Source organism: Mastigoproctus giganteus, chromosome 6 (genome assembly GCF_048544385.1).
Source record: "Mastigoproctus giganteus isolate SK-2022 chromosome 6, ASM4854438v1, whole genome shotgun sequence".
Lineage (NCBI taxonomy): Eukaryota > Metazoa > Arthropoda > Arachnida > Uropygi > Thelyphonidae > Mastigoproctus > Mastigoproctus giganteus.
Window position 1 is genome coordinate 39,231,493 of NC_143580.1, and position 17,756 is coordinate 39,249,248.

Sequence of the window (17,756 nt, forward strand, 5' to 3'; positions counted from 1 at the left end):
TGTTTCACATCACCTACTTCAAAGTTGATAAGCTTGCTAGATGGTTTCCATAAAAATATCGGACACACACTAGGCAAATTCAACGCAAAGAAAAAAGTTCTTATTGGAAAGGGGTAGGTTATAGTAAAAAATACTAATTCTAAATATAATAGACCTAAACAGAAACTTTATTGAAAGTAATAATCTATAACTGATAATTTAAATTTGATTGCTTTTATCGATTTTTTTAAAAAAAATATATTTTTATTTTTTGAGAAATGTATTTTACATTCAAACAGTTCAAAGGTTTATTAAAAAAAATATTTCATGTATGAAGTAACCTTTTTAATACAAAAACTCTTAAGTTCGTCTGTCCATAGAAATTGAAATGTTGAAGCTTTATTTTTGCTAAGTGAGAATAATAAAGATTAAAGAATACAGTTCTACCTGAATAGCAATGTTGGTTGTAAAATTTATTAAAACTAGAAAACAATTGTAATGAAAATCTTTTGCCAAATGGTAGTCTTGCATTCTGATCTTTTGAGTGTAATGTTGAGAGAAACATTTTTTGCAATAAAGAATTATGGAACACAACCATAGTATGAGTACTTCTAAAAATAGATGATGCTACTGACATTATCAGTTCTTGGGAAACTATGGTTATCTAAGGCTCTTGCTTGAGAAATAATAATATTATGCCGGAGAATGCTAAGTTGGCTCATAATGTAATCATTTTCAGTGCTGTGAGTTGGCTTACAATGTTTTCAATCTTCCCTAGACACGATAGGAGGTAGTATGTGACAAGAGTCTTGCTGAGTAACTAGGGTTGAGGGGCTCTGCAAGGAGATTTTTTTTTTTTTTTTTTTTTATAAACATGGCTGTGCTAGTTGGTAGATGGCAGTAGCAGTCTTAACATTTGTGAGGCCTTTTCTACTCTTGAACTGTATTCATCACTTGGCTCTTTGAGGTCCCTAAAAGTGCATGATCCTGAGCAAATGCCCAAATAATCTGTTTCAAACCACTTTAATAAATTGTTAAAACAGGTTTATTTAGTAAGGATTGTTGTATGTGGAACAACAGATGGAAGGTTGATTGCTGGAATAAGCTTCCATCTGTCGTTGTGGAAGTCAATAGCTTAAATAAATTCAAGGAAGAAGTGGACAAACATTCGGAGCAAGTGGATGGGTGAAATGGGAAGGTTTTTATTTTATTTTATTTTTTACTGATGTTGAATAAGCTTGCTTTCTTGCATCATATGCCTCTACTAATGCTAATGTGTTGGAATAGTCCTTTACCAGCAAACTCGGTTTGATACTTTGTGCATCGATCTCATTCTGGAAGCACTTCACCACAAGTTGCCTTGGTATTGTACTACTCTGAATAAAACATACTGCCTAATGGAAAAGTATATTGTTTTTTTATTTAGTGTATGACACTACCCAGACACTTTAAATAAAAAGCAATATAATGTTGTAATGCACTTCTTTTCATAAATATTTCTGTAATTATTTCTCTTGCTTACTCCATTTATGTATCATTTTATTGCTTGGAGAATTACCAAAATGTCTTTCAGCTACTCTTTTCAATCAATGTTCATTTGCATAATTTAAAATTGGACTCCAATTTGAAGCACACAGTTTATGAAAACCTCTTCTTTCTTATACCAATTTTGTTAGCACATTTATAGCAAAGTAAACTATCATGCTTCATATAAAACAGAAACACAAGCTTAGCTATTGAAGAGATTCATTCTCTCTCTCTCTCTCTCTCTCTCTCTCTCTCTCTCTCTCTCTCTCTCTCTCTCCCCTTATTGATTTGTAAGGATTGAATCAATTAAATGATTAGTAATAATTACACTAATGCAGTCCGATTGCTGCATACATCGATTGCAGTTGGAAGAAGATTATTTTATGCCTACACCAAAGCTTGCAACATTGTAAAGCAGTTATTCAATCAGTCCAAACTAGATTTTGAACAGGCTAAGAGTAGAAAACTTGCTTCTTGTCCAAATAGTAGTAGAGTATTCTGATCTTTTGCCAAAGTTATTGGCTGCACCTTTTGCCTATCTCTACTCCCACCTCTGTTAAAACCCAATGGTTCTGTTCCCATGTCAGCTAAGGATAAAGCCAACCTGATAGCATCCTACTTTTCTCATAACTTTTGTAGTTATGATTTTGGTAAACCACCTCCCAGTACACTCCAATGCCTTCTGTGGTCTTTCATCAAAAGGATGTCAGAAGAATTTTGAACAATCTTGATGCTAAGAAAGCATCAGGTGCTGATGGTATTTCTCCACTTGTTCTCAAAATCTGTGTTCCCGAGTTTACTCCTGTTCTGTGTCACTTATTTACAATTTCTTATTTCACTGGTGTTTTTCCTTTGACTTGGAAATTTGCTCATATGCAGCCGTCTTATAAAAAGAGCGACAAATCCTTCCCATCCAAATATTGTTCCATTGCACCTTCTATCCTTTCTAAAGTAATGGAGAAATCCATTAACTTCCAGCTCAGTCCCGGGTGCCAAGCATTATTGTGATCGAGCGATTCTTTGAACTATTTATAGAGCAGTTTTCTCACTGCAACAGTTCTTGTTAATTAGGAAAGTTTTTCTTACGTTTAAAGTAATTTATTGTTAACTTATTCTTACGAATTGTAAGTAAATTACAGAAAGGAAAACCACCTTTCTTTTTTCTTTCCTTAAAACTAAAAATCTAACTCTTACACTGCATGATCACTCTAGCGGCACTGCTCCTGCCTCCCCATGGTGGGGCCGGTAACCTTGGCAGAAAAGGTTCTCTGCCAGGGCTAAAAGGAGCTAACATGGATCATGAAGACCGTTATCCATCTGTTGAGCCTCATGCCTCAACTTGTTCAAGGACAGACCAAGCCGACTTTGACACTTCCCATCCCAAGAGACAAAGAACAGAAGGATCCAAAAAGGAATCGCCACTGTTTCTTTTAATACATTCCCAAATAAGTCAACCAATTGGTGCCCTTTCTCCATCATAAGTCAACCAATTGGTGCCTTTTCTCCATCATAAGTCAACCAAAAAAAGTTGTACAGGCAAAGTGAATTAAAATCAAGAAAGACTGTGAACTGGTTCTGACATACAGTGTTATACTGACCTTTTCAATACCAGTCCTTCCAGCTACAGTTAAGGCTGGATATCCGAACTGCCACATTCGACCTTATATCCTCAATCCTCTCAGGTACTTCAAGTGCCAAAAATTTGGTCATGCTCAAACAGTGTGTAGAGGAGTCTCAGTGTGCCCCAACTGTGGATCCAAGGAAAACACACACACACACACACACACACACACACACACACACACACACACACACACACACACACACACACACACACACACACACACACACACACACACACAGACTGCCCAGCACAAACACCAGTATGTTCAAACTGTAAGGGCAACCACCCACCAGTTTACTCAAGTCTGTGAAACCTGGAAAACAGGAAAGAAAATACAAAAGTACAAAATAGAAAACAAAGTGACTTACCAAGAAGCAAGGAAATAAGTTTTACTCACTGTATTGAAACTCGCATATGCAACTGCAACACATAAATACAAATTGGAAGGAACTCAAACTGAAGTGTCCATGCCACCAGCTACATCCATTTCCGACTGGGCTCGGGCTGTTCTAGCGAGACCCTAAAGAACATGTAAAAGACCAAGCAAATAATCACATTCAGATACTGATAATCTGTTAAATCTTAAACTGCAAAAGACTCTAATCATACATGTGGAAACTGATGACACTACTAACAATGATGAAACCATCTTAGAAATACATGCTGAGGAAGATGTGGATACTGCACAACCCACTTTCCCGAGAAGAGATAAAATAAAATTGGAATGCTATAAACAGATTGGCTTGGAAAAAAAAAAAAAAAAAAACACAATCAGAAACACCTTCTACTTCAAAAGCTAAATAATGGATCAGTTGATTCAATGGAATTGTAGAGGCCTCTTTAGCAACATAGACAATATTCACGATTTGATAAATCAGTATCATCCAGTAGGCATCTGTCTACAAGAAACGAATCTGTCTAGCCGAGTGGGTAAAGTACCTGCCCGGCAACCCAAAGGTCGCGGGTTCGATTCCCGCCTTGGGCTTGGATCAAAGTACTGCAAAAACCTTGGGAGGTGCAATATGGCCACAGAAGCTGATGCGCCAACAACTACCAAATCAAATCAATCTCCACAAATGACACTTTCAGTTAAAAACTACCCTGTTCAGGCAAGACATGATCACTACCCATGGTTCACACGGTGGTGTAGTTATATTGATTGACAGTAAAATTCCTTCCAGATGTATTCCTCTGCAAACCACTTTAGAGTAGTTGCAGTATGCCTTGCTCTTGGCATAATGCTTACTCTTGTATCCATATATATCTATGTATCTCACCAAATCAGAACTGCTCAATAACTGAACTAGATGATCTTATCCTACAACTACCCTTTCCTTTCTGCATGTTGGGTGATTTTAATGCACATCACCAGTTATGGAGATCTTTACAGACAGACAACTGGGGGTATGCACAATAGAGGCTTTTCTTGTAAAGCATAATCTCACACTGCTTAACACAGGTCCCACACCTACGTCCATTTTCCAACAGGTTCAACCTCTGCTATAGACCTGACGATATGCTCACCCACGTTTTTTCCAGACTTTGATTGGAGAGTTTCAGACAACCCATTAAATAGTGACCATTTTTCTATAATCTGTAAGCTCTGCACAAAAAGAAACTTACCAGTAAGTGGTCAAACTAAATGGAAATTCTCAAAAGATGACTGGAATAAATATGCATCCAACATTACACTAGATGATGATATTATCCAGCATCATTCATAGATGATGCTGTTAAAGACATTACAGACCAGATGTTGACAGCTGCTGCTATTGCCATTCCTCAAACTTCAAATAAAGGATCCAAACACAAAAACTACTGGCGGAATTCAGCATGTAACACTGCTAAGAGAGAAAAGAACAAGGCATGGAATCAGTTTCGAAAGAATCCAATCACTGCCAATCTCATTCACTAATTCTATCAGAATCATTGAAGGGTATGCTAAACTCTTATATAGATATAAACACAATATAGACCATATAAATAAACAACAGTTGGTGCACTGTGATTAAAGTAATTAATGTGCTAAAAAATCTCCCAGAATGAAAAGCAGTAACAACCATGTACATTAGTAGAAGAATTAAATTAAAAAAATAATAATAATTAATAAATTGTTTTCTTTGATTTACTTTGATTATTGGACTATTAATCTGTTAGAAAATTAAAAATACTTGGTTACAATTGCTTTGTAACTGTGTGCTATTGAATTTTTTATTCATGAATACTTTTTTATTAATCTTATATTGTTTCTGCAGGAAGTGGATGACAAACATTGCCAACAGCCAGAAGCCTTTTCAGAGTCTGTTATTAGTCACCAAGCCATGGGTTTGGGATTTGTAGATACAGATATTCAGATAGGGGAAGCAGGTGGCAGTTTTCAGACCCATAAAATGCCTAGTGAAGATATAGTTTCAGAAACTGCATCAGTTGGTCTTGGAAAGTGTGTTGAAAAAAAGTCAAAGGTTCCACCAGCACGGTTACTAAGGAATAGACCTATTTCTCGCTCAGAAAGGCAGTTAAAAGCATCTAGTTCTCCAGAATTCAGGACTAACAGTAGTGAAGAGGTTAGAGAATCAACAAAAGATGTTCCTCGCCCGTGGTCTCAAGTATATAGTGATGCAGAGGCTAATAACATTCTTCATCAATCTTCTTCCAGTTCAGGTAGCATTGCTAGGTTTAAGAGTGATTCTGATGGATCACAACTTCTTTCTTCTGGTGAATATTCTCCACCTCCAGATGGCAGCTTTGCACTTGCTCCAAGGTGCTCTTCCCTTCGTACTCCAAATTGCAGAGGTTCTACTTCTGATAGTGTGTTACAGAAATTTCGTAAGAGCTTTTCCCTTAGATTTCAGCGAGGAAGAAAGAATGACTCTCTTGTTCATATTAGTGGTTCCACAAGTGATCGGAGCAGTACAGCAGAAGACTCTGCTGGAGATTCTAGTAAGGAGTCAATGAACCAGGATAATCAAATTGCAGTACCTTCAAGCCCATTGGTACTTCACAAACCAGTGCAAAAAACTCAGAGTAGCCCACCCAGTTCTATGGAAGATGATGATGTTGGGTTTAAAATAGGTCCTTTGGTTCTTAGATCATCAAAGGAAAGGAAAAAGAATAAGTCTTCTAAGGAAGGTGGAACTTCAAAATGCAACAGTGCAGACAGTGGAATCCAGGTTGAAATTGCATGTGGAAATAATGAAGAAACAACAGAGGTAAGATTACCACATTTTTCAGAATAATTTATTGTCTTTATCACATATTAAGCAAAATGGCACATTTCAACATTTTACTAAATTAGAGGAAGAACATTATGATACACTGCTGTGAATTCAGTTTGTTAGTAAGATAGAGTTCAATAACTGTTATTTTAATTAAATTTAATGAAGAAACACATTGCGCTGCATTGAATAAGGATAATTTAATTTTATTTTATTCTTAATTAAACTATACATTAAGAATTCTAACGTTCTGGACACACTGAAACCAAGGAATAGTACCAGGAAGGAGTGGACTGAAACAAAGAAGTGGTCAGCACTAGCAATCCTGATTGTAAACTTGGGCAGGGGAAGACTGACCTCTTGCTTGCAAGTCATGCTAATTGGTGGAGGGTATGGGAAGCTAGTCACATGATAAAGCCCTGATTGAGCTGATGCTCTGACCTGGCTGTTGCCTATGCTGAACTTCTTAATAAGTTGGCATTAAAGGAAATGAATGGCTGACACAGCAGGAAAAGCAGCAAGTTGATCTAATTATTACAATGTATTAGTTCTATGTACGACTGTTATCACCAGAAGCATAACTAGGAATTTTGATGCCTATAGCCAAAATTATGGGAATATCAGAAACGTACCTTTATTTTATAAATATAATTAAATTATAATATAAAGTTATTACACTAATAATATTTTAGGACAAAGCATCAAACTGTGACATTAGTTAGTGCTTAGTGCCTTTGCATTGTTACTATATAGCTGAATTTTTTCAACTATGTAGTAACAATGCAAATGCACTAAGGGATGTCATAGCATTAAATTATTGTCCATAAAGTGATAGTTTTAATATAAATGCAACAAGTACAAATAATTGATTTTAATCATAATGACTGTCATATTTAAAAAATAAACTATAGTTTCAGTCATTTTGTCTTTAACTGCATTTGGCTACAATATTCACTTTAACTACAGTGAATATTGGTGCTTGTGGTCAGGGCCACTCTCTCTCCATATCGTAGTTATGCCTCTTGTTATCACATGATTCTGTCTCACTGCTTCATATGCTGGTGGTCAAAGTTGCAGTAACGTGTAGCATATAAACTATCAAATTAAGCCAATAATCAACCAGATGTACTTCTGTTACTAAAAATCAAGCAGATCAAGTTGTATTAGCCAGACATAGAGTAGTTCATAGTTATAAAACATATGTCTATCCCCTGGGGATATGTGTTTTATAATCCTCCACATCAGTGTATTATCCATTCCACTTATATGACAATCAAACATATGGACAGTTTTTTTTTTAGCAAAGCATTTAAATTCTCATTTGAAGAAAGAAGACTATGAATGAGAGTCTTACACACTGAAGCATCGTTTAGCAGATAATGATACGGTATCAGATATTTGTAGTTTTTTATAAGAAATTAACATATGGAAATATAAATTGACAGTTTTTAGACACTTTTTTTTGATTTTAAAAAAATATAACATATTCATAGGAGGATTATGAACTTAGTTGTTTTTGCACCACTATTTTTCTCAGATGGCTGTCCAACTTGATCATCTCTATTTATAGCATGCATATAAAACGAACAAGTGGCCATGCCAATGCAATGTTCATTTTACTAAATAACCCGGTTCATAAAAATTTAAATATCAATTTGAAATGGACAAATGCAGAAGCCTGCAAGCAAAAGTTCAGTAACTTTGAGTTGAACAAATAAACTTCTCAGAATATACAGACAACATACGAATTAGGATTAGTAGAAGAATAACTTTTTGGAAAACATGTATTAGGCACTAGATGCCTCATGTAAAAAAAAAATTGCAAAATGGAATAATTTTTTAAAACATAGATAATGTAATAGTGATATGAGGGAAGGAAAGAAAATAAAGAAGATTTTTAAAAAAAAATTCAAGAGTGCACAGAATGACTGCTTCACTAATGTTTCAATTTAAGTAGAGAGAGAGAGAGAGAGAGAGAGAGAGAGAGAGAGAGAGAGAGAGTTTTTAGTGGCCTCCTGTTGATGGTACGCTTTATCCTTGCTTACTATGAAGTAGGCAAGGATAATCATGCTATTAATCCTAATTAACCCTCATGCTATTAATCCTAATATATAAGGTACATTTAAAAAGTTGCCAAAAATATATGTATCATAATAACATCTCTTAGAGATAGTAGTGGCAAATGATGCAAGCAATTTATTCAAACTACCCACTTCCACAACACTAGACATCCACCAACCGGGATACGTCTTTGCGCATTGCAGGCCGATTAGCAAATTGACTTTAGTAAGATACAGCCCACTGCCTCTCATACAGTCCCACCTTGGACATGTTATATACCACCATGTGACTTTTCATTGACAGCCTGGGGAAAACACACCCTATCTCAACAGAACATACTGCAAATGTTCGCCGCATTGAGAACCCAACACGGCCAGTACACACCAATTTACACAGACGGGTCTAAAACAGACAATAATGTTGGTGCAGCAGCAGTACTTCCTAACATCACTTTGTCCAAAAAACTTCCCATTGAATGTAGCAGCTATACTGCAGAACTCTGTGCACTCCACATGGCCTTAAACTACACACTCTCAAGAACTAAACTGCACAGCGTTATTTATACCGACTCCATTAGTGCTATCCAAGCCATACAACGCAATACAAAAAATGATAACCCCTTACTTAGACAGATCTGGAACACTCTGACTAAATTAAACCAGAATAAACAACAAGTTCTGTTATGTTGGATTCCCGGTCACGCCGGAATTCCTGGAAATGAACAGGCCGACCTAGCTGCCAAAACTGCTACCAATCTTATAGACCAATCCTTCACTACACCTGCATCTGACTATAAGTACATTATAAATAAACGATGCCTTGAAAAATGGCAACATATCTGGCAGAATCAAGTCACCAATAAGCTACTTGGCATAAAAAAAGATTTTAAACCATGGAGATCTAGTATACGTGAAAACCGACATGAAGAAGTTGTACTAGCCCGATTAAGGATAGGCCACATGCACATCTTTATTTGCTTGCAGCCACTGACCCGCCATAGTGTACAAACTGTAACACCCAGCTCACTGTCCATCATCTACTTATTGATTGTCCCAAGTACAGTACTGAGCAACAAGCTATGTTTATTTCATTTCCCACGACGAACACCTCTCTCAGCATTTCTGACCTACTAGCAGACACACCACATGTGACCAAAATATTTGATTTCCTCAAACAGATAAAACTATACAACATGATATAATTTTGAATATCATCTATACAGATAGAACTATGTATCTTAATATCACCATAGCTAGGCACATTATGGCCTTTGCTGTCCTTGCGCCGTAAAGCCCTAAAACAAACAAACAACACTAGACATGCAGAAATTTGCTGGAAGAAAATTTCTGCACATCTGTCCTGTGACCATTCTTTCTCAATCCTTCCCTCAAGTGTGTTATCTGAACAAGAGTATTGGATGCCATTAGCAGGTAACTCAATCCATACAGCGCCTTAAACACCTCATCTGCAGGTGCTGCAGTTTGCAGAACTGAAGTATTTCTTGTTGAAAGTTCCCTTTTGTTCCCCTCACTAATTTTGTTGTTCTTCTTTGAACCCATTCCAATAGATGCATATCCTTGCTAAAATGAGGCTTCCAGCCCTGTATGCTTTACTCGAGATGTGTCCTAATTGTTGTCTTATACAATAGGGTTATCACCTTATTTCTGCTGACAAAATATTCCTGTATATCATTGACATAACTCAAAGCTGTATTAGCAGCCCATTTTCACTTTTCAGATAACTTTATATATTACTGCAATTACCCCTAGGTCTTTTTCATTCTTCACTCCTCTGAGTGGAAAATGAAATGAGTGGTACCATACAGTTATGTTGTTCTGGGATTACTGCAACCTATATGCATTACCTTGCATTTATCAGGACATCTGTCAAATTTTTCTTGGAAGAATGTACAGCATATCGTCATTTGAAATGCTTATATGGAATAGTCTGGAATTTTTTTAGAAGTTGACTTGATTTGATTTTGATTTGATTTTGGGTTTATTGGCGCAAAAACAACTAAGGTTATACTGCGCCAAGAAACATTAGAAGTTGACAGGTACTGGCGGTCCCAGTTAGTGTTCATCATTAAATTTTGCATGCTGTTCATCTGAAACATATGTTGCTATAGCAAGCTAATAGTGATGCTTTGATTAACTCAGGTGATTGTATATACATGCTTACAAGAAGGTTTGGTTTAAACATATGATGAAGGTGCACACAGGCTGCACAAGCATTAGTTATGTTATTTTTAGTTTTTAGGAGCATTAGCAACTAAGGCCATATTGCTCAGGGATATGCGGTGGTCATTTCCTGACCTTTCCGCATCCTCCGTATTTGGTGGTGACAGGCTCGAATCCCGGTCTAATCAAGAAGCGTGTGCTATGCACTGCTGTTCCTTCCCACCTGGCTACGGAGTCGCCTGCACAAGCATTAGTGCTTTAAGTTATAATTGCTCTTTCAACAGCTGATGCTATATAAAAAATGTTTATTAGTGCAATGCATCTGGGCTGAAGATTGTATAGGGGCCCCAAATACCAACAAAAGTCCCTTCTCCCAATCTATATAAAGAGGGGTCCTTGATGTCCTTTTCTTTAACATTACATCCAGGATCCCTGAACTTTAGGACTGGTCTTGAGCAAGGAACAAGGTGAGAAATTCTACCAAGATATGAATGAGATGGAAAAGATGATACCAGATTACTGTTGGTCTTTGAAAATAGAGGTGTCTGCCGTAAAAGAAAAAAACATAAAAACATTCATTTTGCAGATCAATAAAAATCTGGTGAATCTCCATAGACAATCACTTTCATATTAACATTATTTTACTTTCTTCAGTTTGAATTTTGTATGTTTTATTATAAAAGAGTACACAGATTGTCATTGAAATAGAATAAATAAAATTACAAAATATGGAAGTTTTCCTTTTTTCCAATTTATGGAAAACAATTTAATTGAGAGAGAGAGAGAGAAAAGAAAGAAAGTTGTCAGTTTCGAAGTCAGCATTGCAAATGTAGCAAATGTATCACATTAGAATACTAATTTCATTCTGTTTTAGTATACAGACTGTGTTATTGTATCAAAAAAAAGTGGTAGAGTAATAAAATCAGAAAAATAATTTTTTTAAGCGTGATTATTTATATTGTATTATATAACTATTATTAAGTCTAATTATTATTAAGGGAATTTTCTAGTGAAGAGTTTATTAACTTTATTTCCAAAGGTCCACTCAGGAAGTGAAAGTCCAACTGTGATACGTAGGAGAGCAGCTTCTACCTCTGAGTCCTCTGCAAAGGTAAAACCACCTAGTCGACCTCATTCTGATTCTGATGGTTCTGTTTCAGGAAATGTGAGTCTAATGGAAGCATTCATGGTAAGAACTTTCATGGGTTGGTTTTTTTTTTTTTTTTTTGTAAGTAAACAAATTTGCAAACTATGCAAACAATATTTTCAGCGATTAAAAAAAAAAGTAGCCTTATGATTAGAATAAATAAACAAAGTTCACCACTGATTTTACTGCTCATCCTTTGCAATTTCCAGAAGACTTAATCTGGTCTTAGTTCAAAAATTTCAAATTAAGTAATTATCAAGATGCAGTTTTATCTTTATCAGTACAATTTTATTATTTTATATTTTCATTAAATGTGGTAATTACTTTTGATATACCTGTACTTGCTGTAAAATCAAAAAATACATTTGTTGAAAAAGTTAGAGGTTGTACATTTTTAGAAACATTTCATCACCACCTGTAAAGATGTTAGTGAAATCTTATTTAGATATCTATAAATGAATCTCATAAAACACACAAAAAACATAAAGAACATGTGCATTCCCCCCCCCCCCCCCCCCCCCCCCGCTGCTTTTCTGTCACTTCTGAATTTGGGAGTGAGACAATATTCTTCCAGACTCAGAAAGAGACCGTGATTTAAATCCTATCACTTATATAAGTTCCACAACAGTCTTAACTTTAACGTTAAAATCAAGTCAAAACTTATATTGAATAATTAAAAAAATTCAAAATTGCTAACTAGTAAAAATCTTCTCTTTTGTGCAAGTGCCATAAAAAAAAAAAAAAAATAAGGTTTTTACCAATCTTTAGATGTAGGTAGAATTTTTAATTGAATTCTGTATTCATTTTTAATAAAATTTTGTATTTCAAACTAGGTTGTCTTTTAATTGGATAAACCTATACAATTTATTGAAAAATATCAGTTAAGCTCTAATGATAGTAAGTGCGTGATTCATCTGGGAAACATTTAATAATGAGTTAAATTACCATTTGGTGTGTGGGGCTTAGGATGAAAAGGATCTAGTGATTTTAATATAATCCAACATGAAATTCTCTCAGCAGTAATTAGTACAGTATAAGGTTACTAGACTAGTGCATGGAGCTCTCTCAGTGATAAACAATAATTGTCACACTTTACAAATCAGTGGTCGTATCATATCTTAAATATTGTCTACAGGTCTGAATATCTCATTTCAGAAAATACATTGACTTGCTTGAAAGTATTCAATGGTAGAGCAACAAAGCTGTTTTCAGTTTCAAAGAGATATTCCTAAATGAAGAGGCTATTCAAGTTGCAAAGCCTAGAAGCCAGCCATCTCTTAGCCAATATAATTTGAAGCATTTAAGGTGTTTGAAAGAGCTCAGAAAAGTTAATGCTATTATCTTTTGAGATGATACAAACAAAGGACATCTTAAATTAAAGGAAAGATAATTTTAGGGTGGAGTTTGAAAACTTACTCTTAGTCAGAGGGTTGTCAAATAATGGAACAGAGTACCACCTAACTTTGTAGAGTTGTAAACTTTGTATAGGCTTAAAGAACACTTGTAAGAAGTAGATCAAACATGAAACTAGAGAGACTTCTTTTTTATAATTAATATTTATTTTATGTTAACCAAAGTTAACCATCAACTGTATAGTTGATGGTTAACTTTTGTTCTTTGTATTTTTCTGATATTAATACTAATACACATTTCCTCCTGACATATTAAACATGGTGTCTCTTTTGGATTTCTAGCAAGTTACAAATACTTAGTATTTGTATACGAAAATGATTTGTCACTATTTTTGTTTTTTACAATTACTTTTCTGTATTTCCAATTCACCGAGAAGAAAACCTTCTCCCCCATATTTGCTGTTTCATGGTTTTGCCCATTGAGGATTTGGTGGTCCGTAACTGCAGTCAATGAGGAATACCTTTATGTTGACTTCCTTTCCCTTTTGGGATGATGGCTACTGAAAGGGCCTCGGATGCCAAGCGTCCATGGTCAAGCGATTCTAGTGCATCTCTGAAAGGGTTTTGTAAAAAGAGCATTTAAGCAAAGAGTTTCTATTTTTAGTTTCAAACACCGTTTTCTTGATTTCTATATCAGAGTAGCTCTCTCGCACTACAAGAAGTAGGCAGAGGCCCAGAAAGGGAAACCACCTTTCTGTTTCCTTTTCTATTAGTACTAACCTACTAATTCAGCTACTTGGTCACCTCATGGAACTGCTCCTGCCTCCCCGTGGCGGGGCCGGAAACCTGGGTGGTAAAGCAAACCCCCAGGGCCAAAAGGAGCAAAATATGGATTACGACAACTATCCACAAATTCAGACAGCAAATCCAAATTAAATGGATTTGCACCAACCCGATGATGATGCAACCAACAGAAAGAGACCGAAGACGGACGCTTCTAGAGTAGAACATCCAAGTTTCCTGATTTTTCATTCTTTAACGAAACAGGCTTTAGGCAATCTATCAGCATTTCTCATACAGAAGTGTCTGGAAAGTGTAGCAGGTTCCCCAAAAATGTTGAGACGTCCTAGATCTGGCAACCTACTGGTTGAGACGACCAGCTCCAAACACTCTGTGAGTCCCTTCTTAAACTCACCACATTTGGTGGAACTCCAGCCAAATGTGTCATCTCAGAATGGGACCTAATGAATGTCTCAGAGGAGGAAATTGTAAATGAATTACAATATCAGAAGGTCACACAAGCAAGAAGAATTATGCTGAAGAAAGATGGCGAACTTATCCCAACTCGCAGCATCATACTGACATTTAGTTCACCAAACCTACCCTTCGGTGAAAGCCAGGTATCTGAACTGCCATATTCGCCCGTATATTCCAAATCCATTAAGATGTCAGAAATTCGGACACTCCCAAACGGCCTGTCAAGGTGATGCTGTATGCCCTAACTGTGGCTCGAAAGAGCATGCCCAAGCTGATTGTAAATCACAGTCCTCGTTCTGCCCTAATTGTAAAGGCAACCACCCAGCCTTCCCTAAAACATGTGACCAGTGGAAATATGAAAAGAAAAATCAGAAGTACAAGATAATAAAAAAAGTCATTTTCAGAAGCAAGAAAACAAATACACCAACTGACGCCTAAACATACATATGCTGATACTGCTAAAAGATTTCATACAATATCCGTTCAGACTGATACATCAATACCACCAAGCATCTCTATTTCTGAATGGGCTTGATCTATACTCTCTTCCGTACCTCAGTCCTCTAAGCAACAGACTTCAAACAGATCCAGTAACATGCCAGTCACGATACCACCTGTTGCTCATGCAACTTCTGCAAGACCTGCTCAAAGAGAAAACTCTGATCTCATTAACAAACAGCATGCTGAATCTTCTTCCACTATGGATACAAATGAGACTTGCAATCAAGAAGAAAATGAAACTATTCTGGAAATCCATCCAGAAGACGAAATAGATACCAGACCTGTTTTTTCAAAGAGAGAGAAAATGAAAGTTGACCACCTGAAACAGACTTCCAAAAAGCAGACAGACACAGCTTCTCCATTTAAACCCCAATAATGAAAAACACCGTCCAATGGAACTGCAGAGGCTTTCGCAGCAGTACTGATGACATTCACGAAATAATTATGAACCTTAATCCAATTGGAACCTGCTTGCAAGAGACATATTTAACACCTCAGTTGTCTCCCTCAATAAAAAAATTATACTCTCTTCCAGCAAGACAGACCTCTTACCACAAATGCTCATCGGGGGGGTAGCCATACTCGTAGACTCTAGAGTTCCTTGTAAATGCATTCCGCTACAAACTGCCATTGAAGCGGTTGCCATGCAAATAATGATTGGCCTTAATCTAACACCTGCCACTTAGTTATTCTTGTACTTTTCAAGAACTTGAAGATATCATTCTGCAGTTGCCAATCCCTTTCTGTTTATTGAGTGCCTTCAATGGACACAATCCATTGTGGGGATCTCCCAATGCAGACGCATGAGGACAACTCATTGAAATGCTTGTTGACAGACAAAATCTAACCATATTAAATACTGGCTCACCAACTTATCTCCACCTCCCAATAGGAACAGTCTCTGCAATAGACCTATCCATCTGCTCTCCAATCCTCTTCTCTAGTATTGAGTGGACTGCTCTGGATGATTCGATCAACAGTGACCACTACCCAATAATCTGTAAAATACAAACTTCACTCTGCATAACTTCAGAAAGCAGCACAAAATGGAAATTTTCCAAGGTATATTGGACAAAGTACGCTTCTCATGTATCCTTCGACAATTAATTGAATATCATCCATTGAATATCATCCAATTGACAAAGCTGCCAACCATATTACAAAACAGATTCGAGTAGCTGCATCTATTGCATCCCACAATCACAGTCAAGCAGCTGTAGAAGCAGAAACTATTGGTGGAATGAGGACTGTAGGAATGCAAAAAAATAAAAAAAAAACTGTGCATGGAATTTATTCCGCAAATACCCTACCACTGCTAACCTTATAAACTACAAGAAACTTAGAGCTAAGGCCCGCCACATTAGGAAGAAAACAAAAAAAAAACCTCTTGGATTCGATTCGCAACTGAAATTAATAAAAATACTGACGAAAGAATTATATGGAGAAAAATCGGGCAATTAAATGGACCCCCCCCATTGTCCTCCCCACTTATCTCCTGGAATGGGCTGGAACTGTCTGCTCCTGCAGAGATTGCAGATGCCCTAGGCACAGTATTTTCACAGTTATCTGAATCGACGGCATATGAACCATCATTTCAGAAGATTAAGACCTCATCTCAAAAATCCCATCTGAATTTCAGAACCAAATTCTTGCTACCGTACAATCAACCACTCACTATGCCAGAACTTAAAGAAGCTCTATCCACTGCAAAGAACAGTGCTGCTGGCCCTGATGGAATATACTACGTAATGCTACAACACCTAGATAATAAATCGCTATCTTCGCTACTGACCTATAATCGCATCTTTATGGAACATTCATTCCCCAGTTCCTGGCATCAATCTTTTGTACTGGCAATATCCAAACCAGGGCAAGATCTCTCTATTCCTAATAATTATAGACCCATTTCTCTCACCAGCTGCTTAAGTAAAACCCTAGAAAAAATAATACACCGCCGACTAACATGGTGCCTTGATTCCTAAAATATGATATCTGATAATCAATTTGGTTTCAGGAAAAACCGATCCTCCCTGGATCTCATGATCAAAGCAGAAACAAATATTAGAAATGCATTTATTCAAAATAAACATCTTGTCATGGCATGTCTCGATATAGAGAAAGCCTTTGACACCACTTGGCGTTTTGGTATCCTGGGAGATCGTCATTCCTTGGATCTGAGAGGTCACTTACCTTAGTTCATACAGAATTTCGTACAGCAGAGGACCTTTCAAGTTCGCTATCAGCAAGTCCTTTCCAAAACATATATACAAGGAGTCCCTCAAAGTTCTGTTCTTAGTGCAACCTTGTTTGCAATAAGAATAAATCAGATGACTAAAATTATTCCCAATATAGTGAATTCATACCTTTATGCTGATGACCTGACTGTCTCTTGAAGCTCGCAAAACATGAGCTTTATTGAGAGGCAACTGCAAACAACAATTAATAATATCGAACTATGGATGGCACAGAATGGTTACAGACTGTCTTATCAGAAATCAAGTGTCATTCATTTTTGTAACAAACGAAAGATGCACCCATATCCGGAAATACATTTAAGAAATCAACCTGTCACCAAGAAGACAAACAGTGTTTGTCTTCTTGGTGTGATTTTTGATAATAAATCGAACTTTACAGAACACATCAAACATCTAAGCACTGTCTGCAAGAAAAAAATGAACTTGCTAGGGGTTATCTCTTCTACATCATGGGGTGCAGATTGTTACACCTTTCTTCACTTGTATAGAGCGCTAATCAGATCTCGCCTTGATTATGGTGTATGATTCTGCTAGGGAAAGCATGCTAGCACGGCTTGCCCCCATTCAACATTCTGTTCTCAGGATTGCTGTAGGTGCTTACAGAACATCACCAGTACAAAGTCTCTATATTGAAGCCCATGAACCTCCCCTCAGACTG

At 36.6% G+C, this 17,756-nt stretch overlaps 1 protein-coding gene across 5 annotated transcripts in view; it reads left to right on the forward strand.

Moving 5' to 3' along the window:
• RhoGEF3 (Rho guanine nucleotide exchange factor 3) overlaps positions 1 to 17,756 on the forward strand; it is a 453,708-nt gene that overhangs the window by 366,009 nt on the left and 69,943 nt on the right. For all 5 annotated transcript variants that reach the window (XM_090375918.1, XM_090375919.1, XM_090375916.1 and 2 more), the window contains 2 exons: positions 5,386 to 6,339; positions 11,626 to 11,775. In XM_090375918.1, the coding sequence (XP_090232044.1) occupies positions 5,386 to 6,339; positions 11,626 to 11,775 (1,104 nt within the window). The remainder of the gene's footprint in view (positions 1 to 5,385; positions 6,340 to 11,625; positions 11,776 to 17,756) is intronic.